Raw genomic sequence first — 25,771 nt, 5'->3', positions numbered from 1 at the left:
AATGAAAACTGGTACAAACACTTAGGAAAACAGGCAGATTCTTATAAAGTTAAACATAAATTTACCATATATAATCCAGAAACCCTACTCCTATGTGCTTACCTAGGTGACATGAAAACTTATATTCACACAAACTCCTGTATGTAAATTTTTATAGCAGCTTTATTCATAAATATCAAACCTGGAATCAATCCAAATGTCCTTCAACTGGTAAAAGGATTAAAAAAAAAAAAACAAACTTCTGGTATATCTATACACTAGAGTATAATTCAACCATAAAAGAAAAAATAATTATCAATATAGTTAATAGAAAGAGATGAATCACAAATAAACTTTGCTAAGTGAAAGAAGTACGACCCCTCAAAGCTAAATATTGTGTGATTTAATTTATACGGCATGCTGGAAAAAGCAAAGTTAAGGAGATGGAGAAGAGAACAGTGCTTGTTGAGGATCAAGGGTCCAGGGAGGTTGACTACAAAGGGAGAGTGATGGGTAATTTTCTGGAGTGATACAACTGTGCTGTATCTAGATTGTTATGATAAACCACTCCAAAGCTCACATAGGTGTACACCACAAGGAGTAAATTTCACTATAAATTTTAAAGAATAAAAATATTAACAAGGAACCCAAAGAAATAACTGACAGATGATCAGTTATTATACAGAAGTGCATAATACAAGACTAATATTTAGCCTTGTAAAAAAAATCACCAAAGACTACAAAACCCATTACTTGAAAGGTTTTCAAGTAATTTTTAGGAAACAGGATATTCATATGGTGACACAGTATCACTTCATGTGGAACTTGCAAAGAGCAAAGGGAAAAATGTACCTTTGCAACAGAGAGATTTGTCAGTCACTTTCTGAAACTAGTAAACAGGTATTCGTGGGATGGCTTGACACAGTGTATCTTCTGACCTAATGCAATCTGAAGAACACAGCGTTACTTATGACATTTTCTTGCTAAAAATGTGTAACCCAAATCCAATTAATCAAGTCCTCAAATGTAAGTGCCAATATATACAGAAATACAGAGAACTAACTATTTAAGTACATCATGAAGAAATAATCAGACACCTACCATTCAATGAGACTGGTGTCCTGAAAAATTAAATCATAAAAAGGGCACAGTATGGTTTTTATATTAAAAAGAAATAATCAAATGCAACATCAGAACCTTGAAAACCTGACTATAAAAGATACTCTTTGAGAAAATTAGAAAATTTCGTATTTGGACTAAATGTTAGGTGTTACTAGGGGATTCCTGCTAATTTTCTTTGATGTGGCCATGATGTTGTAGATAAGTAGCACAATGCCCCTTATTTATTTTTTATTTTTTATTTTTTTAGTAGAGACGGAGTTTCACTGTGTTAGCCAGGATGGTCTCGATCTCCTGACATCATGATCGACCCGCTTTGGCCTCCCAAAGTGCTGGGATTACAGGCGTGAGCCACCGTGCCTGGCCAATGGCCCTTATTTTTTAAAAGATACACATTGAAGGATTTAGAGGCAAAGTAACAGGATGTCTCCAACCTGTCAGAGGGTTCAGCCCAAACAATTCTAGTTTCTCTCTTCTATCCTCCCTCCCTCTCCTCCTCTTCCCTTTCCCCTCTCAAACACATATACACACAAACACGCAAACTCTACATTCAAATAAATTTGGGAAATACTGCAAACCATACCTCCTTGAATATCCACAATGACACTGGTATGCTACTTATGAGTCTAATTAGCTCTACAATTAAGAAACCAATTAATTACATATTTCCCAAGCTGATTTGACCACAGAATTTTATTTTGAATGAATGTTTTGAACAGCACACGAAACTAGTTTCAAGGAAACAGGTCTAAAAAGACTCTTGAAGTGCCTTATACAGTAACTGACAATGGCAAAGGAAGCAGCTTTATAAAAATTTATATTAATTTGAATTTTATTTTCCTTTAAAACCATTGTAATTGTCTAAGTGTAAGAATCAAGAAGACATTTGTCAAAGGCTGTTTTCATTTTTTTTTCTTATGGAAAAATATTTGGTTTGAGTTGGCTTATTTTATAAATTTCCGGCCATATGGTACATACTATTTTGTGCCTTACTTTTTTTCATTCAGCAATTATGTTGTAATCATATTTTCATGCCACTAAATTTTTCAAAAATGTTATTTTTAATAGATGCCTAATATTTCCATTTTACAATGAAACCATAACTGATTTAACCCTTGCACACATTGTTGTGCAAATTTCAATGTATTTAAGTCTTTGTTATTAAATTTAATTAGGGAATAAGTAACTTAAAAACAAATATTGGACCATCTCTCTATTATTTCCTCAGGCTAGATTCCTAGTCAAGGAATCACTGAAGGTAAGCCTCTTGATTATACATTTCCAATGTGTTTTCCAGAAAGGTTATATCAATTTGCATTCATATCAGCAGCATATAGAAATGTCTGTTATCACTACCAACATTAAATGTGGTGAGATGGAGGGAGGTGGAGCAAGATGGCCAAATAGAAAGCTTTACAGATCATCCTTCCCAGAGGAACACCAAACTGAAGAACTATCTGCAGAAAAAATCACCTTCATAAGAACCAAAGATCATGTGAATGATCACAGTACCTGGTTTTAACTTCACAACACTGAAAGAGGCACTGAAGGGAGAAGAAAAGACAGTCTTGAATTGCCAATGCCACTCCTCATCCATCCCCTGGTGGCACAGACAGAGAATCTGTGTACTTGGGGGAGGGAGAGCACAGTGACTGTGGACATCCCATTGGAACTCAGCACTGCCAGAAAGCAAAACTGGGCAGAACTTAGCCAGCACCCAGGGAGTGAGCATTTAGACCCGCCTAGGCCAGAGGGGAACTGCCCATCCCAGTGGTCAGAACCTGAGTTCCATCAGGCCCTGACAGCATGGGCAAAAGTGCTCTGGGGTCCTAAATAAACTTGAAAGGCAGTCTGAGTCACAAGGACTGCAATTCTTGGGTAAGCTCTGGTGCTGTGCTGGGCTCAGAGCCAGTGGACTTGGGGGACATGCCTTCCAGTGAGACATCAGCTGGGAAAGCCAAGTCAGTGCTTGTGTTACCCCTCTCCCAACCTTAGGCACTGCAACTCGCAGCTCTGGAAGACACTATTTCCCAGTGCTTGAGGAGAGGAAATGGAAGAGTAAAGACAAATTTGTTTTGCGACTTGGATACCAGCTCAGCCACAGTAGGATAGGGTACCGAGCAGAGTCCTGAGGCCCCTATTCCAGGCTCTAGTTACCAGGCATCATTTCTAGACACACCCTGGCCAGAAGAAAACCTTCTGCCTTGAAGAGAAAGACCCAATCCTAGCAGGATTCATCACCTGCTAACTAAAGGGCTCTAGGGACCTGAATAGGCCACTGTGGTAAACAGGTAGTACTTACCCCGTGGTATCTGGGTGAGACTCAGAGACATGCTGGCTTCAGGTGTGACCCAAGCACATTCCCAATATGGTGGCTTTGGGGAGAGACTCCTTCTGCTCGAGGAAAGAAGTGAAGAAAGTAAAGGGAACTTTCTCTTGCAGCTTAGGTACGAGCTTGGCCACAGCAGGGTAGAGCATCAAGCAGGCTCTTGGGGTACCTGATTCCAGGCCTTGGCTCTTGGAAAGCATTTGTGGACCTGACCTGGGCCAGAGGGGACCCCACTTCCCTGAAGGGAGAGATTCCTATTAGATAAATTTGACAAAGAGATTGAAATAATTAAAACAAATCAAGAAGAAATTCTGGAGTTGAAAAATGTAATTGACATACTAAAGAATGCATCACAATTGACCAAGCAGAAGAAGGAATTAATGACCCTGAAGACAGGCTATTTGAAAACACACAGTGAGAGGAGACAAAAGGAATGAAGCACACCTTCAATATCTAGAAAATAGCCCTAAAAGTGCAAATCAAAGTGTTACTGGCCTTAAAGAGGATGGAGAGAGAGAGGGATAGAAGTAGAAAGTTTATTCAAAAGGATAATAACAGAACTTTCCAAACCTAGAGAAAGATGTCAATATTCAAGTACAAGAAGTTACAGAACATCAAACAGATTTGACCCAAATAAGACTACCTCAAGACATTTAATAATCAAACTCCCAAAGGTCAAGGAAAAAGAAAGGATCCTAAAAACAGCAAGAGAAAAGAAACAAATAACATACAATGGAGTTCCAGTAGTTCTGACAGCGGACTTCAGTGGAAACCTTACAGGCAAGGAGAGAATGGCATGATACATTTAAAGTGTTGAAGGGGAAAAAAAAAAATTTATCCTATAATAGTATATCCAGCAAAAATATCCTTCAAACATGAAGGCAAAATAAAAAATTTCCCAAGAAAAGCTGAGAGATTTCATCAATGCCAGACATGTCCTACAAGAAATGCTAAAGGGAGTTCTTCAATCTGAAAAAAAAAGGATGTTAATGAGCAATAAAAAATCATCTGAAGGTACAAAACTCACTGGTAATAGTAAGCACACAGAAAAACAGAATAAAAGGACACACTGTAATTGTGGTGTGTAAACTATTCATATCTTGAATAGAAAGACTATAAGATGAACCAATCAAAAATAATAACTACAACAATTTTTGAAACATAAACAGTATAATAAAATATAAGTAGAAACAAAAGCTAAAAACCAGGGGGACAAAGTTAAAGTGTAGAGTTTTTATTCATTTTCTCTTTGCTTGCTTGCTTGTTTGCTTATGCAATCAGTGTTAAGTTGTTATCAGTTTAAAAAATAGGTCATATTAATTTCAAGCCTCATGGTAATGAGAAATCAAAAAATATACAACAGATACACAAAAAATAAAAAGCAAGAAATTAAAACATACCTCCAGAGAACATCACTCACTAAAAGGAAGACAGGAAGGAAGGGAAGAGGAAAGGGAAGACCACAAAACAACCAGAAAACAAATAACAAAATGGTAGGAGTAAATCCTTACTAAACAATAATAGCATTAAATGAAAAAAGACTAAATGACACAGAATAGAAAGAATATAAGGTCCAATGATCTGTTGCCTACAAGAAACACATTTCACCTACAGAGAATGAAAATACATATAGAGGCTGGGCACAGTGGCTCACACCTGTAATCCCAGCACTTTGGGAGGCCGAGGCAGGCAGATCACAAGGTCAGGAGATAGAGACCATCCTGGCTAACACAGTGAAACCCCATCTCTACTAAAAATACAAAAAATTAGCCGGGCGTGGTGGCGGGCACCTGTAGTCCCAGCTACTTGGGAGGCTGAGACAGGAGAATGGCGTGAACCTGGGAGGTGGAACTTACAGTGAGCTGAGATCACACCACTGCACTCCAGCCTGGGCGACAGAGTGAGACTCCGTCTCAAAAAAAAAAGAAAATACATAGACTGAAAATAAAGAAATAGAAAAAGATACTTCATTCCAGTGGAAACCAGTAAAGAACAGGAGTAGCTATGCTTATATCAGATAAAACAGATTTGAAGATAAAAACTATAAAAAGAGACAAAGAAGGTAATTATATTATGATAAAGGGGTCAGTCAATTCAGTAAGAGGATATATTAATTATAAATATATATGCATCTAATACTGGAGCACCCAGATATATAAAGCAAATATTATTAGAGCTTAAGAGATTGATCGATGCCAATACAATAATAGCTGGAGACTTCAACACCCCACTTTCAGCAATGGAAAAGTGTTCCAGAAAGACGCTCAACAAAGAAACGTAACACTTAATCTGCACTATAGACTAAATGGACCTAATAGATATTTACAGAACATTTCATCCAACAGCTGCAGAACACACATTCTTTTCCTCGGTACATGAATCATTCTCAAGGACAGACCATATGTTAGGCCACAAAAAAGTCTTTTAAAAAGTTCAGAAAAACTGAAATTATATCAAGTATCATCTCTGACCACAATGGAATAAGATTAGAAATCACTAAAAAGAGGAATTTTGGAAACTATACAAATACATGGAAATTGAACAATATGTTCCTAAATGACCAGTGGGTTAATGAGGAAATTAAGAAGGAAATTCAAAAATTTCTTGAAGCAAATGATAATACAAACACAACATACTGAAACCTATGGGATACAGTGAAAGCAGGACTAAGAGGGAAGTTTATAGCAATAGGCGCCTATATCTAAAAGGTAGAAAAACTTCAAATAACATAATGATTCATCTTAAACCACTGGAAAAGCAACAGCAAACAAAACGAAAAAATAGTAGAAGAAAAGAAGTAATAAAGAGTAGAACTAAATGAAACGAAAAAAAAATACAAAAGATTCATGACAAAAAGTTGTTCTTTTGAAAACATAAACAAAATCAACACACCTTTAGCCAGGCTAAGAAAAAAAGAGAGAAGACCCAAATAAAAATGAGATTAAAAATAGACATTAAAACCTATTCTACAGAAATTCAAAGGATTGTTAAAGGCTACTATGAACAACTGTATGCCAATAAATTGGAAAACCTAGAAGAAATGAATAAATTCCTAGACACACACAACTTACCAAGATTAAACCACGAAGAAACCCAAAACCTAAACAAACCAATAAAAAGTAATGAGATTGGTGCCATAATAAAAAGTTTCCCAGCAAAGAAAAGCCCTGGACCCAATGGCTTCACTGCTGAATTTTACCAAACATTTAAAAAGGAATGAATACCAATCCAACACAAACTATTTTGAAAAAACAGAGGCAGAGGGAATACTTCCACACTAATTCTATGAGGCCAGTATTATCCTGATACCAAAACCAGACAAAGATATCAAAGAAAACTACAGGCCAATATCCCTGATGAACACTGATACAAAGATAATAGCAAATTGAATTCAACGTATTAAAAAGATCATTCATTACGACCATTTGGGATTTATCCCAGTGATGCAAGGATGGTTTAACAGAAGCAAATCCATCAATGTGGTACACTATATCAACAGATAAAAAACCATATGGTCATTTCAATTGATGCTGAAAAAGCATTTGATAAAATTCAACATTCCTTCATGACATAAAACCCTAAAAAATGAGTATAGAAGAAATATACCTTAACACAATAAAAGTCATATATGACAGACCCACAGCTAGTATCATGTTGAAAGGGGAAAAACAGAAAGCCTTTCCTCTAAGATCTGGAACATAACAAAGATGCACACTTTCACCACTGTTACTCAACATAGTACTGGAAGTCCTAGCTGGAGCAATCAGCCAAGACAAATAAATAAAGGGCATCCAAATTGGAAGGGAAGGAGCCAAATTATCTTTGTTTGCAGGTGGTATGGATCTTATATTTGGAAAAACCCACCAAAAAACTATTAAAACTGATATATAAATTCAGGAAAGTTGCAGGATACAAAATCAACATACAAAAGTCAGCAGCATTTCAATATGCTAACAGCAAACAATCTGAAAAGCCAAGAAAGTAATCCCATTTAAAATAGCTACAAGTAAATACAAGTATTTATTTACAAGTTTTTATTTATTTATTTAAATACAAATATTTAAAATAGCTACAAGTAAAATACCTAGGAATTAACTTAATCAAAGAAGTCAAAGATCTCTACAATGAAAACTATAAAATATTGATGAAAACATTGAAGCAGACACAAAAAGTGGAAAGATATTCCATGTTCATGGATTGGAAGACTCAATATTGTTAAAATGTCCGTACTACCCAAAGCAAACTACAGAATCAATGCAACACCTATCAAAATACCAATGACATTCTTCACAGAAATAGAAAAAGTAATTGTAATATTTACATGGAACCACAGAAGACCAAGAATAGCCAAAGCTATCCTGAGCAGAAAGAAGCAAACTGGGAGGATCACATTACCCCACTTTGAATTATACTACGAAGCTATATAACCAAAAGACCATGGTACTGGCATAAAACCAGACACATAGATCAGTGGAAGAGAACAGAGAACCTAGAAACAAATCCATACATTTATGTTGATCTCATTTTCAACAAAGGTGCCAAGAGAACACATTGGGGGAAAGGACAGTCTCTTCAATAAATACTCCTGGGGAAACTGGATATCCATATGCAGAAGAATGAGACTAGACCCCTATCTCTCACCATATACAAAAATCAATTTGAAATGGATTAAAGACTTACATCTAAGACCTCAAACTATGAGTCTACTAAAAGAAAATGTTGGGGAATCTCTCCAGGACATTGGATTGGCAAAGATTTATTGAGTAATACTCCACAAGCACAGATCAAAAAGCAAAAATCAGCAAATGGGATCACACCATGTTAAAAGCCTTCTTTACAGGAAAGGAAACAATCAACAAAGTGAAGAGACAACTCACAGAATGGGAGAAAATACGTGCAAACTATCCATCTGACAAGAGGCTAATAACAAGAATATATAAGGAGTTCAAATAGCTGCTTATATATAGGATAAAACCTAATAATCTAATTTTTAAACTGTGCAAAAGATCTGAATAGACATTTCCCAAAAGAAGGCATACAAATGGCAAAAAGGCATATGAAAAGGTTCTCAATATCATTGATCCTCAGAGAAATGGCAAATCAAAACTACAATGAAATATCATTTCACTCCAGTTAAAATGGCTTTTATGCAAGAGACAGGCAATAACAAATGCTGGCGAGGATATGGAGAAAAGGGAACCCTTGTACACTTTTGGTGTGAATGTAAATTAGTACAACCACTATGGAGAACAGTTTGGAGGTTGCACAGAAAACTAAATGTAGAGCTACCATGTGACCCAGCAATTCTACTGCTAGGTATATGTCCAAAAGAAAGGAAATAATTATATCAAAGAGATATCTATATTCCCCTGTTTACTGTAGCACTATTCATAGTAGCCAAGATTTGGGAGCAACCTAAGTATCCATCAACAGATGAATGGATAAAGAAAATGTAGTACTTATACACAATAGAGTACTATTCATCCATTAAACAAAATAAGATCCTGTCATTTGCAACAATGTAGATGGAACTGGAGGTCACCATGTTAAGTGAAATAAGCCAGGCACAGAAAGACAAACTTTGCAAGTTCTTATTTATTTGTGGGAGTTATAAATTAAAACTGACTCATGGAGATAGAGAGTGAAAAGATGGTTACCAGATGCTGGGGTGGAGGATGAGCAGAAATGAAGATGGTTAATGGGTACAAAAAATAATTAGAATGAGTAAGATCTAGTATTTAATAGCACAACAGGGTGACTACAGTCAACAATTTTTTTTTTGTACATTTAAAAATAACTGAAAGAGTAGAACTGGATTGTTTGTAACACAAAGAAAGGACAAATGCTTGAGGTGATGGATACTCCATTTACCCTGATGTATTATACATTACATGCCTGTATTAAAATTCTCATGTACCCTATAAATATATATACCTGCTATGTACTCACAAAAATTAAAAATAAAAATAAAAAATAAATGTAGTGAGATAAAGTAAGTAACTCTCTGCTAATATACAGCAAATTATTTTTAGATGCACACTGGTCACTTATAAGTCTTTGGATTATATGTTAAAATTATTTTCTATTTTCCTAATAGGAGTTAGTATTAATTACTTCATTGCATGAGTTCTTTACATGCTGATTATATTAATTCGTTGTCAAAGTTTTCATTGGTCTATCTTCCACAATTTTTTCATTACTTTTCTGTTTAGAAAGTCCTATATTCAAAAATCATCAATTAACTACTAACTTTTATGATTTATTTTCTTTTTAAAATTATTTATTTTTATATTTTATTCACTGTAATTCAAAATCCTAACCAAGACCACTCTGTTTCAGATGTACTAGGTGGCCATTTGAGAGACAAACAAGTTCTACATACTTTTGTGATTTTTCATGAATGGAAAGAAGAGACTGCTTTAAATTCTGAAAATACATGTGTAGGAGGAAGGAAAAAAAGGGAAGAAAAAAACCTATGATTTTGTTAAAATAAAAGGTCAGATAGCAAAAATAATTCAGCACAAACTCTGGATCATTTAGTCCTAGCAATCTTCTACTGTGAGGAGTTTTAGAATTTAGCTCCATACTCACAAAGTAGAAGCTAGATTTTTTCAGACCAAGCAACTAGTTAGACAGAGGTAGAAACAAAACTCTTGGCTTCAAAGTAATCCCAGAAATACTCTTCTCACCAAGCAAGTCTTACAGCATCTGATGTGTAAAAAAATTTTTTTTAAGTAAAAATAATTCATTTCTTAACTTAACTGAAATGTTTTAAGGATAAGAAGAAAAAACATAAAATAATTTAAAATAGGGGTAGTAAAAAATTTTAAGTTGTTTCTATTTCTGTTCAGTATACTCTCGAGTTATTTTTACAAGAAGTTTTTTTAAGAATAAGATTTAAATTTATGAAAAATCAACACTACTATCAGATGACTTTCTGAAATCCCTCAAGGTAGCCGGTGTCTTTTTTTTTCTTTTTGCCTGTTAGTATATATTTCAATACCATTTATTGTTAAACAGGAAAAATTAATATTAATGACTTATATTAACTTAATAATAAACACATTCTTTATTAAGGAAACATCTCAAAAATCTACTCCAACTTTCTTCTGACTCCCAAAATGTAAGCCCTTCCTTTGTACCTAGATTCAAGTCTATAAAACTGCTCCAAAATCACCAGGGCCATCAAAGGATGCTTTCATCTACAGATCTTCCATGCTCATGTCTCTGAGCCCAAATTACTGAAGGAAGTCATTATTTTCTTTCTCTTTCTAAAAAAGACATCTGTACTACTAGTACTAACTTCCTGTATAATTACTGATGGGGGCATATAGCAACCCTTTAGAAATAAAACTACCAAAGGTAAGCTTGTCTTCTTGCATTTCCTTTCTCTTACTACATTTAACACAGGAGGTTTTCTATGTCTCACATTCAAATATTCTCACTCGGGCTGTCTAATTTTTCCCTCTGATTTTTCATCACTCTTTATGAAGGCTTGCTACTTTAGAATACACATTTTCTTAATAGAAGATAATAATCAGATGATGTCCCCCAAATATAAGTCCTATCTTTCCTATCATGCTGTGTTCTTTGGCTCTTTTGACTTTATTTGAAGTCAGCCTAGAAGGGGATAGAGATAGGCTGTATGAAGTCCATGCTGAGAAGTTTTGCCCTGCCCTACTTGTCCCGTAATGTTTCATGGATAGCCCAGTGGTGATTAAATCCCTGTGTGTACAGGAATAACCATGAGAATTTGTTTAAAAATACAGGCTCTGGGGCCCTTTCCCCAGATTTCAGGATTCTATGGCTAAGGCATGCTTTTGAATGACTGTGATACTGGCAGTCCACTGACTATATGTGATATAGTGATTACAAAAATGGCTACAATTCTCCACCTCTCCCTCTATCCATAACCATTGCATGTGACTTTGCTGTTCCTCCAAGAGGTGGAGACTATCTCCCTATCCCATGAATCTGAACTGGTCTTGTTACCTGCTTCAGTAACAGTATACAGAATACAGTGGAACTGACATTGTGCCAGCATAAGACTTGTTTATTTCTGCACTCTCCTGTAAACCTTATGCTGCGGCCTGGTGAATAAGCCCAGGCTAGCCTGCTGGCTGAGGAATGAGGCGTGGCGTAACACCACCATCAGTCAGGCAGGCATGTAGAAGAAGCCACCCTAGAGCAGCCAGACCCCAGCAGACCCGCGCAGACACCTTAGCTCGCTAGCAAAAATCAGCTAAGCCCGGCCCAGCTGCTTCACATACTCATGAGCAAGAATAAGTGTTTACTGTTTTAATCCACGAGTTTCAGGGTGATTCTTAACACAGTGATAGATTATTGATACATCATCACAGTTCTGAAACTCTTCACCTGAGAAATACAGATTTATGCCTTCCTCTCCACTTCCCCGCCACCTTCATAATTTAGGCTTTCCTTTCTTGTTCAGGTTACTGCAATATAGTCTTCCAACTTGTCTCTCGCTTGTTGTCATTCCGCACCTCCATGCACACTGTTGCTACTAAGACTGTATTCCTTAAAGTCAGAAATTATATTGTCATAATTTATGTACTCTCATCATCTAGCATAATGCTTGGTACCTGACTGGTGCTCAATCTTGTTTGCAGAATGACTGCTACTACCAGATTCTTATAACAGAGCTCTGACCACATCAGTCTCCCATGCAGAGCTCTATTGGCATTTATACCACACACTAAATCCACTTTCCGCTTGGCCTATTTAATTCTAGGACTCCTGTGATCCGGACCCAGCCTAGCTTCCCACTCTTCTTCCCTTTCTTCTCTTATTGTCCATTCAAAAGTGAGGGCTGGTGGAACATGACCCTAACTTCTATGCTGATATTCAGACTTCTGCAGAGAATGCCTGTCCACAGCTCTTCAAGTTCTACACGTTCTTGAAGGTCCAACTCAAACGCTATCTCCTCTGTGAAAATCTGATAGTTCTAGGTATGAAAAAGCTCACCATCTTCTCCCTACCTCTAACACTTAGCTTGAGCCTCTCTTAGTCACCTGATGCTAGGGTTACCTGTGTGGTATCACATCTAGTAGGCATATGCCCAAACACAGATTGTTAACTTTTTGAGGGTAGGTTCCAACTTTTACCACTCAGTGCTCCCTATTGTACCTACCATCGTACATGAAACATAAAACTTTAACAAATGCCCTTTAAATGAATAGTTGATTTTTAGTCGCTACTCAAACAATAAAAACAGTAATACCCAAACTCATAATCCAAACCTAGAACAAACATGGCAGAATATATACAGTGTTTTTTCAGATATCATTTTATAAAAGAATCTCCTGGAAAGCCTGCTCAAAATACAAATTTCTAGGCTTTACCCCCAGACAGATTGGTTCAGCAGAAGTCAAATCTGAGCTTGAATTCTTAGCCTATGTGATGTTGAGGGAGATTTGTGGGAGGTTTATGGGCAATATTTTGATACTTAGTGACATTAAGCCTTCTTTACAAATATGAATTCCAAAGAAAATCTTTTTTTTTAATCATGCATCTAAGAATTTTAAGTTTCTTGACTTTAATGCCAAAGCATCAAGTACAGCAGGCCTATAAAAAGAACCACTTTAACAATACATACACAGCCTGGCACCTTATTAGCTTAGGTTGCTGGGAATATGGCATCATACCCCATTCTTTGTAATCACAATCTGCACACATTTTTCATCTACATATCCTTTTTTCTGAACTATTTAAAATTTAATTTACTACAAATAGCCCTTTTTCAGGCTACCTTACCACATGAGGTATGCTTTAAAATAACTGAAGGGCGCAAGACTCCTACCTCGGTCCCAGAGGCTGGCTTGTAATGCTCTCTCGAGCTGTTCTTCTTCACTCAGTCCTGCTGTGTACATGTCATAGTTCCTGGGTGCTTCTTCATAGTGATCCGGCCTGCCATGCGGATAATAATCCTGATATCCAGAGCTGCCTACAGGCACAAGGAAAAGGTTCTAGAACACAGCTATGGACTGTTGTTTTATACTTCCTGTTTTGTATAAGCAAAGACAAGCGAGCAAGGCATAACATTATTTTAGGTATAATAATTATCCTCAAAATAAGAAAAGATGCCAAATGGTGATCGTCTTGTTACTGTATCCTCAGTGCCCACCATGGGGCTGGACATGAATGAGTCCTTATGTGCTAATGAGGAAAGGAGATATTAATTCAGAGGGTAGTCAGACGTCCTGGGGAAGAGACTGGAATGAGCTATTGACATATGGATTGGATTCTTTCAGCTTAGAGCTATTCAATACTTGGAGAGTTTTCAGTGAAGTCCTGGCTCGAGTCAAGAGAATGGTGGAAACAATAGCTAATAAAGCCTTATTGTCTTGTTGCTCTGTACAATGAGGGGCAGACCAATGTTTCATACAGATCCCACAGAATACTTCAGACAATACCAACATTAAGATGCAGCCAATTTCTCTGTAATTGTAATTCTATGTCAGAGATTATAGTTCCCCCCAAAAAAATGGTTTCTAGATAAAACAAGAAAGAAGAGACGACTTCAAAAAAAATGGTTGCTAGATAAAACAAGACAGAAGAGACAACCTGGTCATTAAATAATGCTTTAGGTACCAAACTTAGGTACACCATTAATAAAGGTCAATAACAGGGAAAAGTTCATTTTTGCAAGATATTTCCATTGATCTTTTCAGTTTGAGGTTATTCCTTACATTTTCTTTAACCGCCAATAGTTAGAGAATTTGTTTGGAAGAGATTTTTGTTCCCCACAGAAGGTTACCAATCTCATTCTGGCATAAAGAGAGAGAAGTAAAATAGTCTGTTTGATTTTTTCTCTTCTTTCCTGCCATTATTATATTCTTTGAAGTTGATGTTTCAAATATTTAAATAATGTGGTTTGGGTTGTTGATGAAGATTCCTAACCTTTACTATGAGTCTTTGTGACAGATCTCCATATTATCCCACAGAGTATAGCAGTACAGGCCTGAGTTGGAGCTTTAATAAGGCTACAGAAAAAAAAACACAATCCAGCCAAAAGAGGAACACTGAATGGCAGAATCTCATTAATTGAGATTTCATGCTCAGAATTTTTGATAGTTGGTCCTGAGGCTATTTTAAAACTTACTGTTGTATTCTTTATGAATATTTTCCTAATATGCAGGATTAAAAGGGAAACTGTAAATCAGCACTCTAGTAGACTTCATTTTCATATAAACAACGAATGACAAAACACATTAGTTTTTTTATATGAATATTGGTCATGAAAAGTAGTTGTGTCTATTGATATTTTTAGAACAGCTTTATTGATATATAATTGACATCCATACAATTTATCAATTTAAAGTGTACAACTCAGTGGTTTTTAGTATATTTTAGAGTTGCACCATCATTACCACAATCTATTTTGGACATTTTCATCATCCCCAAAAAGAAATCTGTACTCCTTAGCTAACAATCCTCACCCTCCCATCCTTTCTCCAGCTCTAAGTAAGCACTAATCTACTTTCTGTCTCTACAGAATATGCCTATTCTGGATAGTTCATATAAACAAAATCATGTAATATGTGGCATTTTGTGTCTAGCTTATTTCACTTAGTATATTTTCCAGATTCATCAATTTTGTTACATTTATCGGTACTTCATCTTTTTTATGGGCAAATAATACTCCACTGTATGGCTTATACCACATTTTGTTTATCCATGTGTCAACTGATAGACATTTGTATTATTTCTACCTTTTGACTATTACAAATAATGCTGCTATAAACATTTGTGAGCAAGTTTTATGTGGACATATGGTTTCATTTCTTTTGAGTATATACCTAGAAGTGGAACTGCTGCATCACATGGCGATTCTGTTTAACTATTTGAGGAATTGCCAGAATGTTTTCCAAAGTAGCTGTACCATTTTCTGTTCCTACAAGCAGTGTATGTGGGTTTCAATTTCTCCACATCCTCACTAACACTTGCTATTATTTGCCTTTTTATTCACAAACATCCTAGGGCATATGAAGTGGTATCTCACAGTGGTTTTGATGTCTAATAATGTTAAGTGTCTTTTTATGTGCTTATTGGCCATGTGTATATAGTCTTGGAGAAATGTCTATCCAGATCTTTTGTCCATCCTCAGTGATTGTGAAAAAACTCTTCTAACTTGATTCTATTTTACTGAACGTCCTTGAAAGTAAAAGAAAAAGGAATGATTGAAATAAACATTAAATAAAATGGTTTAGGATTTTGGAGACTAATTCTGAAAAGCTTTGCCCCAGTGCAGTAAATATTAATTAGGATTTACTAAATACCTCCAATAACCTAACTTTCATATTTTCTCTCACCTGTTTCCCATGTCAAAATATTAACATTATTGATATTTAAAACAGGAGAAGGACACAAGTACATTTTCCAAATCCTCACAATGGCTTAAAACTGAACTTGGATCTTACCATTTTAAATATGAACACTTATTCTTAAACTGGTCTCTATCCAATAGAATCAGAAATATTTAGCCCTCATTGCTGCGTTGGGGAACACCAAACCAGCCAGTTTCAGACCTTGAGAGTAAAGGAGACTGTGGTAGTGTTTTTACAAATCTTACTTTTCATTCCTTATAAAAAAAAAAAAAAAAAAAGAACTTTCACATGAGGACAAATGGTAAAAACATAATTAATACATCTTCTCCACAAAGAATCAAAGAAAGTGGCAACCATTCTGCAACACTAATAGAATATTTATACAGACGTCACTGAATAGCATGGGATGCTTCAGCAATCCCTGCTTAGAGAAACTGCCCAATTCCCTATGAATGCCAATTATTTTACTGGAATACAAAAAGTATATTGGGTAATTTCCCACATGGCTCATTATCACTTTCAAACCCATGTGGAAAGCCATTCTGTTATGTAAGATCTAAGCAGCATTTCTACCTATCCACCCCCCAAAATGCTCAGTTAATTCAAAAGCCAAAATAACCCAAGGTCTCTGAATATTTGCTCACCACATAGAAATTGTATATCTACCTAGAGTTTTAATTGCCAGAAACACATGCGATGATTTGAGGCAACATTTTCTTGATGTAGAAAAACATTTTTCTTCATGCTATTTCTTATTTTAAAATAATCTGGCAGTTCTTCAATGAAATAAAGTCAACAACTCTAAACATCTGAATATTATAAAAATGAATTTGGTACTTGTCAGACAAAACATGGGGAAAGAAAATGGGAAAGTTTTGGTGCCTTAAGTCAGAAAGACCAGTGTGGTTAAACGTTCTATATCATCAATCATAAATCATCAACAGGACCCAAAATCTCATCAGTGTCTATTATAATGAGAACAGGTCTCCTCCGGTAGGACCAAAAATTTTCTATGGATGTTTCACTGGCCCAATCAGATGTTTTAAAATCTTCATAATAAACATTCCTGGAAAGACCTAGCAATCAAACAATTAAGATAAATAAATTTAAATTATGTCCTGAGAGGAATACTAGTTTAATTTTTTTTTTTTTTTTTTTAGTTATACACTTAGGCTCTGTAGTAAAAGAAAATCTGGTTATCATTATTCTATTAACCACTCCATCTGTTCCTTATACACATACCAGGATTTCATGGCAAAGGAGATCAAGAAACACCACCAAGATTAGAAAAATTGGTAACAGCTTTTTAAACATTCATGAGGTTCTTTGACCTATAAAGACTTTTCCAGCTAAGGACAGCCATATTAAGAATAAATCATTACTTGTAAGATATACATATGCTCTCATAAAAGTTCCCTAGATGACCATTAGCATAGCCACCTGGCCTTATGTAGCTCTGCCTTTGAAGAAATCCAATCACTTCAGAGAAAGGCATGTAACTATGGTAATTTTACAGAGGTTAAAAGATGTAAAAAGGGCTTTTTATTATTTTCGCCCTTAATTCTCTGGTCTGTGTGACTGTGCTTCTTCCATATAAGAAGGAAAGAAGCTGCTCTTTTCAGTTCTCTTTTTTAAAAAATAGAAAATAAATCGAATGCAAAAGAGAGAGAAGACAGTAAGTAGAACTGCCCTACTTTGTAAGGTTAAATTGGCAGAGTGCCAATCTCATATCCTTACACAGTAGAAAAGGCAGGAGCTAGGAATAAGATTCTATTGGAACACACCTATACCCACTTGTTTACACATTGTCTCTGGCAGCTTTCATGCTACAAGGACAGGTTCACTAGTTACATCAGAGACTATATGGCCAATAAAGCCCTTATTGCCTGAAATATTATCTGTCCAGTCCTTTAAAGAAAACGCTGCTAGTCTCAGCTTTAAGCTATAGTGGTCCTCAATTAATATAAACAGAAACACATCTTAGTCCATTTGGGATGCTATAACAACAGACATAGACTGGCTGGCTTAAGCAACAGAAATTGCTCACAATCTGGAGGCTGGAAGCTTGCGATGCCAGTGTGGTCAGTTCTGGTGAGGACCCTCTTCCAGGCTGCAGACTGCTGACTTCTTGTATCCTCATGTGGCAGTGAGGAAGCTAGAGAGCTCTCTGAGGTCACTTTTATAAGGATATTAATCCCATTCATGAGGGCCCTACCCTCATGACCTAATTTTTTCCTCAAACTCCTACCCTACTAAAATCATCACATTAGGGATTAGGGTTTCAACGTATGAATTTGGGGAGAGGCACATTCAGTTCACTGCATTAAGACATGAGTGTTCCAATGGCCATGGCCAACACCCGGCTGCTGGGCCTGATCTAAGATACTACCGTGCAGCCACCCCAGACTGGAATGCAAAGGCTTTAGCCTAAAATAGGTTTATGCTTTTAACAGGAAGTCCTTTCTATCTATTTACACAGATACTTAGAAAAATACATTCTTCCTCATTAAGTCACATGGCATTTGTTAGAGGCATGCCTATTTTAGCATCTGACGGTATGCAAGGGTTCCTGAATATACATGGGATGGGCCGTGGAGAACTATACACCTAAAACCAACTTCTAACACTTTCCCAGCGGTAGAGTCTCAGACTGAGACTCAAAGCACCAAGGTCTAATATGAATCTTATCACACATGAGAGACCTCATACCAATCATACCATGTTTTCATGCCTGAGTTACCGCCTTCCCTGGACTTCCCTACCAACCCCCACAGATATGCTCCCTAGGCTACCCCTCCATCTGGCTTCCAGGCATGTTAGAGGCACAGCTACATCACATGTGAACGACCCCACCACAGCATAAACTAGTAGTATCCTAAAGTACTCTGTAGAGCCGAACACTATAATTTTAAAAATAAGTTAAAATTTATTAAATGAAATAAAGTGCCTACCTGAACTATTAAAGTAGTATTGCTGTCCTGGGTAACCAACACTGGAGGAAAAACCACCTAAACCTAAAAGAAACAAACATTTTAATGGCAGCCATAAAGCTTTAAATGCTAATTGTTTCAGTAATTAGGAAGTTCTCTGGGACAAAGCCCAAGGTCATTTCAAATGATTTCTAAACACTTATTAAAATAAACTCCCTTTTGTTTGGGGGCCAGCCCTAACGGGAAAAGAGTGTGTGTGTGTGTCCCTACAGGGAAAAGAACGTGTGTGTGTGTGTGTGTGTGTTTGGGGATAGGGAGTGGAAAATGAAACCCTAATTTACACTCACTGAAGTTCCTTAGTCTTTGCCTGCCAAAGTACCAAGCCTCGGCTTTGATGTCTCTGTACAAGCAGAGACACTCTGGCTAAATGGAGAACCTTCCTCAAACAAGGTGTTAGGAGAGCCATCCTCCTTACCCTTCCTAGGGGACTTCACTCTTTCTTGTCCCTACAGAAGGCAGTAGGACTTTGGCACGGCTGAATGAAGTGAGGGGAGGGCCAAGGGCCACACCCTCAGGGTGACCCTCCTCTTCCAGGAGGCATCAGACAGCAGCTTCCACATGCTGGGTCGTTTTCCATGGGGTTCCTGTGTCCTTCAATTCTCAGCTCGCAGAAAAAAGGCCGAGTTCGCAGGCTATTTGCAAATTGCACTGAGCGTTCTAATTTTCCTATTTAATTTGCTGTTGTATTTATTACTTTGAAAATGGAGTCGTGTAGAAATAAGTCTCCACTTAATTTTTAAGGCTTTTAAAACTAAGAGTTTAAATATTATAATTATGGGGAAAATCCTCTTTAAAAATTAAACAAAGCACTTGCTTAAATTTCATAACATGTCTGCAAAAAGCTTTACTAACCGCTTCATCATGAGACACAGAAAAAAGAAACAAGACGTTAAACTCCCGAGAATCCTCTTTTATCAGTACTAATGAGTATTAAATTGTATTGAAAATATAATAAAACTGGACATTTTCAATAAATGAAGCTCCCACTGCCTCCTCTAAGTACATACAGTGGAAACACATTAATAAGCAAATGCGGGAAAATGAGAATCTGCTTAGATGCAACACAGCCTGTAAAAATCAACCAAAAGTGAACACGACCTGCTAATAAAGGTGCCAGTGCAGTGCCTGGAAAGCTTTCTAATATCATGAATATTATATGGTTCTCAAGAATACCAGTCATCAGCACAAACTGTGAAACAAATTATTTATGGTTCAAGAAAAGGTAAAATAGTCTCAGAAGACTTCCCATGAATAAAAGATGAAATAGTGGAACTCAGTCTATAAAACAAGTGTTTGCAAACCAGTTTTCTTACAAGTCAAAATGAGAATCGCATTTAAAATTAAGAGGTCTAAAAAATACAAGTATTTCTAAATGAAATATTTTCATTGAGTATCAATTTGAAGGGAAAAATAAAATTAAAAAAAGCAGGAGCTAAGCTTCAAGCAATAACAGACTTGGTTTGGCCATGCATGAATATATGGCTCATCCACCAAGGACCCGGTCATCAGTCTGAATTCTTTAAAATATTGGCCATGCACTTCAGTCCAGGCTTCGTTTTCTTTTTCAACTTTGCCTTGCACGTATATTAATTCATGGACTATTACAGAAGAATGCATTATTTTAAACGCACTTTAGTTCTCTGCATTCTTTAGGAAATCGTGGTTTTCTGCGGGTAGCATTAAGGTTGAGGGTATAAATATATACTGATATTTGTCCCCTAAGAAAGTGTCAGATTCAAAATTTAAGTTTGCAGCCTCTTTTGTGGAGCAATGTAAGGAACTGCACTGGTTGTTTTACCTTTTGGTTTAAAAAGAAAAACAGGCATATTAGGGAATTCTTGAGCTGAACCACAGGGAAAGTTGGGGTTGCTTCTGTTCACATTAAAATTAAGATGAACTTCCAACCTGTTGTCATGCCAAAGGTGTTTTATTCTGTACCTGCACATGCTTCCATGATTTTCTTCAGAGGCCCTTGAGTGTACATTAGTCCAACAAGAATCCCAGCCAGATGCCCAGCGAAGGAAGTCCTAGGAGGGAAGGAGACCCTTTGTGAGTGTTTGTTCTGCTGCTGATTAGAGACATTCTGTCTTCTCATTAGCCCAGTGCATGTCAAATAGTCACAGTCTGCAGGCTTTGTTCCGCATCACATCTTTTATGCTAAGCAGCATTTAACTCAGTCCAAAGAACAACATCTCCTACCTTAAAAAAAAAAAAGTACAATGAATAACAACCACCACATGTTTAAAATGCAACACCCCTCCTTAACCAGGGGAAGTGGGTTGTCTCCTCCAGAGCAGTGGAAGCATTTGGTCAACACAAGTCATTATATCGCTTTCTGTTTTTTTCTGTACCTCTTATCACAAAACATAAATGAAATCAGTTTTCTCTGTTTGGCATTAAATCTGGAATTATCCAGCCATCGTGAGGGATGATGTCTATCTGTGTTACGGCAGGGCAGACTGCTGCAGTTTTCTACACCATGGATGAGTGAAGAAGAGAGCAAGTGAATCTTGGCAAAAGGAACTGAGACGCCCACCTGCATCCACCAAAGTTGTCTTCATGTGTATGTTTCAGTCACTCAGAACAAAGAAACACAAATTTAAATTTCAAACTTGAAAGATGAGTTAGGGCATGAAAGTGTTTGCGTTAGGGCATGACAGTGGTTTAACTCTTCTTAAACTGGCATCTAAAACCGGCAATTACTTATAAGATTTATTTTCAGAGTTCTACTTTGACCCAAGTGGCAACACTCTTTGTGGAGTTCCCTGGCTGAATGACCTCCCACCCAGCCTGAGTTTAAGAAATTACTGGGGATTCTCAAAAACCTCTGCATGTTACCACAAAGGGGGGATCCTACACAATGAGTTGTTCTTTAAGCACTTGACCTCAATTTCCAGCTGCCCGCCACCCTCTAGACACCCCCGCGCACACATGCACACATCCACTGACACCTTAAACTAGGCTTTTCTGGGGTGCCACTCCCACTTCCCGTTTGTAATGCCTCTCATACCCCTCCCAGCCTTCCCATTCCTACTGTCACAACCATGCTTACTGCCATCTGGACTATTTGGAAACGCCCAGTGTTGGGCACAGAGTGAACCCCAGATGAATGTGTGTTGAATGAATAAAATAAATGAAAGAAAATCATCCAGCTGGTCTCCCTGCAAGCCAGCTCTTGCTCTCCAGTGCATCCCACACATGGCCATCAGTTATCCTCCTGAGGCAGAAGGCAAGTGGTGTCATTGCCATCCTCTGAAATCCATTGGCTCTCACAGAATACTCTGGTGTGTGTTCAAGCCCTTCCAACACTTGGCCTTGCCCATCTCTGCAAAGTCAGAGGGTGGAGACCTCATCGTCTACTACCTCCATTCCCACACGCCCCACTGTCACATCCCCCAAGCACTCTCTGACCACAGGCTAAGCCAAACAGCACCTCTGTCAAAAAAATCCCACCCCAGTTGAAGAGTCGCTCTTTCCTTCTCCTGCCTCCCCTCAGAGCCGAGGCTCCTACCTTATTCTGGCACGAAGCCAGTCTGCTGGTGGCACAGTACTTACATGTCTGTCTGCCTGTCCGTCTCTCTCTGTCACACGCAAACTCCCTGAGGGCAGCAATGGTGTCTCATTCATACATTATACAAAATTAGAAGCTTAAAAAAAAAAAAAGCCAAGCAAATGAATGCATTCCCACAGCCTGGAGTAGTGACCTCTCATTCCAGAAGGTGGGAAACTGAAAGTTATGAAAGAGCCTGATGGAGACTCCAAGAGCACAGCCTTTATGTGGCTTTCACATATGTATTCCAAACACCCAGGACAGTGCCAGGTACATGAGAGGCACTCAAGGATATGTTGAGTAAATGGCTCAAGTGTGCCAGGACCGTTTCACCAAGACCAACAGGAGGTAAGTTAAAATCACTAGATCTTCAGCTCAGGGTGCTTGCTGAGCCACGGCAGTCACAGAGCTAAGAATCCGCCATTTGGTAACCTACACGAGACTCAGAGTCAAAACCAACACATTGCGCCTACTACGGCAGCAGCCTAGGGGAGAGTCCATGAAACACCACAAGCAAGATGGTTCTGAGTAATTTTCTTTGTCTCCAAGCTATGAAAAGACTCGTTGGCTCTCAGGAAAAGAACATGCAATGAGGAACACTTGAAAGAAAGAGACAAACAGGAGCCTTGTAAAGAGAACAGCATTGATGCTTGTTCCCATTAGCTGACTAAATGACACTATTGCCCAGACAAGCCCTTACATACATGCACACGTGCTAAAAGTCATGGCACATGCATGCACGCACACACACACACAGACACGCACACACACCACATACACGATCATTCCCTCAGGAGAGCATTATTTTCATCAAATATATCTACTGAAACAGGAGTTCCCTGACCCCCCCCTTGCAGGATGTGCCACAGTGCTGTGACTTGTCTGTTTGGTGGCCGTGCATGCTTAAACCCCTTACGGGAAGGGGAGCACACAGATGGGCAGGTGCAGGAGCTGGGACGAGTGCCCCTAGGCTTCAGCCCCACGGCAACGTCCAGGGGTGTGTATCTGCGACTCCTGAAGCCCAAGTGGGTGTGTGTTACCGTGCGCTCTTTTAGCCTTGTGGTCCACAGGCAGCTTAAGGGTTAGACAGCTCAGTGAACCCTCTGCTTTTTCACAAAGGCAGAGGGCCAGTGTGAAAGTTTTCTGTTTCCCTGTTTCTTCTCTGGCATCCAGGAAAAATCAGGTCACACATGGACTTGAAGGATGAATGTGGGGCTTTTATTGGGTGATGGAGGTGGCTCTCAGTGGGATGGTTGGGGAGGTGGAAGAGGGATGGAGTGGAAAGATGGTCTTCCCCTGGAGTTTGGGTGTCCAGCGACATATCTCCTCTCCGATCATGCCCAGGTAAACTCCCTCTTGGCGTTCAGATGCTCCTTCTCTTCTCTCTGTTGCGCCGTTCTGCTATTCTGCTCTTCTGTTCATCTCCTTGCCTCCTTCTGGAGCCTGGGGTCCCAGGTTTGTATGGGTACATGAGATGGGGGCATGGTGGGCCAAAAGGCAGCTTTTGGATGCAAAAACAGGAATGCCTGTTCCCATTTAGGGCTGTAGGTTTCCAGGCTTGAGGGTGGGGCCTTTGCTGGGAATTGCCCTCTTCTACCCACTGTTTCTGCCTCCTGTCCATGTCACTACTTCATATAATAAAAATATGGGACTGAACATTTTTTTCCCATTTTCTGGCAAGAATAGTAGGAACTATGCTTTTAGCTCCCCAACCAAGCTAAACAATTGCAAAGTCACCCCCCATTATCTGCAGACCCCCAACTGGATGGCTGAAACCACAGATAGTACTGAACCTTATATATACTACGCTTTTCTGATCTCATAATCATAACAGCTACTAAGTGACTCACAGGTGGGTAGCGAGACAGCATAGACACACGGGGCAAAGAGATGATTCATGTCCCGGGTGAGACGGGGTGAGATTTCACCACGCTACGCAGAGCAGTGTGAAATTTAAAACTTATAAATGGCTTATTTCTGGAATTTTCCATTTAATGTTTTTGGATCAAGGTTGACTGGGGCTAACTAAAAATGCAGAAAGCAAAATCACAGATAAGGGGGACCACTGTACTTATTTTATTCTATGCTCAGGCTCAGTACAATCAGCCACCTATTAATAGTCCTAAAAATGACAAAGAAAGTGGCAGTTTGAGAGATACAAAGAAGTGGCTAGGACCAGTTAAAAAAATAATAATAACTTCAATTTAGATGAAAAGCATATAATAATATTGGTATTTCTGAAACTCTGGTTTCAAATCAACCTTCATGGTGAAGCATATGTGATATAAAATAACATAGAAGGAAATTTCAATTTAAAACTTCAACCTATTAAACAATTAATCTTGAATCTCATTTACAATTTAGAGTACAATACAGTGAAATGAATTTCTTATCTATCTCTAAATGGTTTTCAGAAGTTTGAGTTACAATCTAATTGCCCTAATATAATTTCAAATATCTAGGGAAGGGAGGCTGGCAGTCCAGAGAACTCATTGCATCATCCTCCAACATTTAGCATTTTCCACAAAAGTTCCATCTCAAAACATTTAACTGTTCTTGTTTCATTTAAGCTCTATACAAGTGTTCAATTTTAAAATAAAAATGAGATTATGACCTTATTCAGTCAAAACTGAGACTCTCTCAACATTACACACACAAAAAAACAGGAGAATGAATTTCACTAATGTAAAAGGAATATAAAAGTCATTTTAAGAGGTAAATTAACTTTCTCCATGCCCTTGGTAACCATTTGACAAATCACTTCCCTTCACCCTCTAAGAGATACCCACATCCTGAGCGAGAAGATAGATGGACCTGCAGACAGGGAGAAAACTGAACTGGGAAGGTGGTTCTCACCAGTCCTAGGTTAGGGCACTTTACCCCTGAGCTGGGGGTGCTGTGGAGACAGAAAGAAGCCCTGGGCTTTGGGGGAAGATGATCCATCTGAATGCTCTGATCAGTGGCTGGGATCTACCTTCAAACATAACAGCATCAAAACCAGACTGTATTGTTACAATCATAATTAGACGTGTTAAACAGAAGTTGTGAAGCTTGTGGTCTCTGAATAAGCCCGTGGCTTCATTCTGTTCTTAGCTCTACGTGGAAGCTGCCATCCAAAGCAGGACTCAGGGACAATCCTGTGACTAGGAACAACTTCCTCTTGACCTTACTAGGTCTTAGGCTAGGACTGGGGATTTGGTTATGACCTACCACCCTCTATCCTATTCAGAGTAATTCCTTCTGGGACAGGACCACCACCAACTCTACATCCATGACCACAGCAACTACAGTAAACAGCCTGACACTAGCACTCAGTACGTAACTATCAGATGAGAGGAAGAGTGGAATTTCAATTACACATAAAATACATGTATCTAAAATACACTGTATTAAAAAAATCACAAGTTACATTTGTATGTCTTTTTTAGAAAAATGTCAAGTGCTTTACTCATTTTTC

At 38.0% G+C, this 25,771-nt stretch overlaps 1 protein-coding gene across 9 annotated transcripts in view; it reads right to left on the bottom strand.

Annotated features, from left to right (window-relative positions):
* Positions 1-25,771, bottom strand: part of RHBDD1 (rhomboid domain containing 1) — a 164,414-nt gene that overhangs the window by 70,174 nt on the left and 68,469 nt on the right. For 7 of the 9 annotated variants that reach the window (XM_054479322.2, XM_054479318.2, XM_054479323.2 and 4 more), the window contains exons 4-6: positions 20,703-20,791; positions 18,726-18,788; positions 13,248-13,391 (exon numbers count right to left, since the gene is read on the bottom strand). In XM_054479322.2, the coding sequence (XP_054335297.1) occupies positions 13,248-13,391; positions 18,726-18,788; positions 20,703-20,791 (296 nt within the window). Of the gene's footprint in view, positions 1-3,400; positions 3,493-13,247; positions 13,392-18,725; positions 18,789-20,702; positions 20,792-25,771 lie in introns of all 9 variants that reach the window. The other 2 variants (XM_054479326.2, XM_063648023.1) reach the window with 2 other exon arrangements.

Source organism: Pongo pygmaeus, chromosome 11 (genome assembly GCF_028885625.2).
Source record: "Pongo pygmaeus isolate AG05252 chromosome 11, NHGRI_mPonPyg2-v2.0_pri, whole genome shotgun sequence".
NCBI lineage: Eukaryota > Metazoa > Chordata > Mammalia > Primates > Hominidae > Pongo > Pongo pygmaeus.
This window is presented reverse-complemented; position numbering and strand designations above follow the sequence as displayed.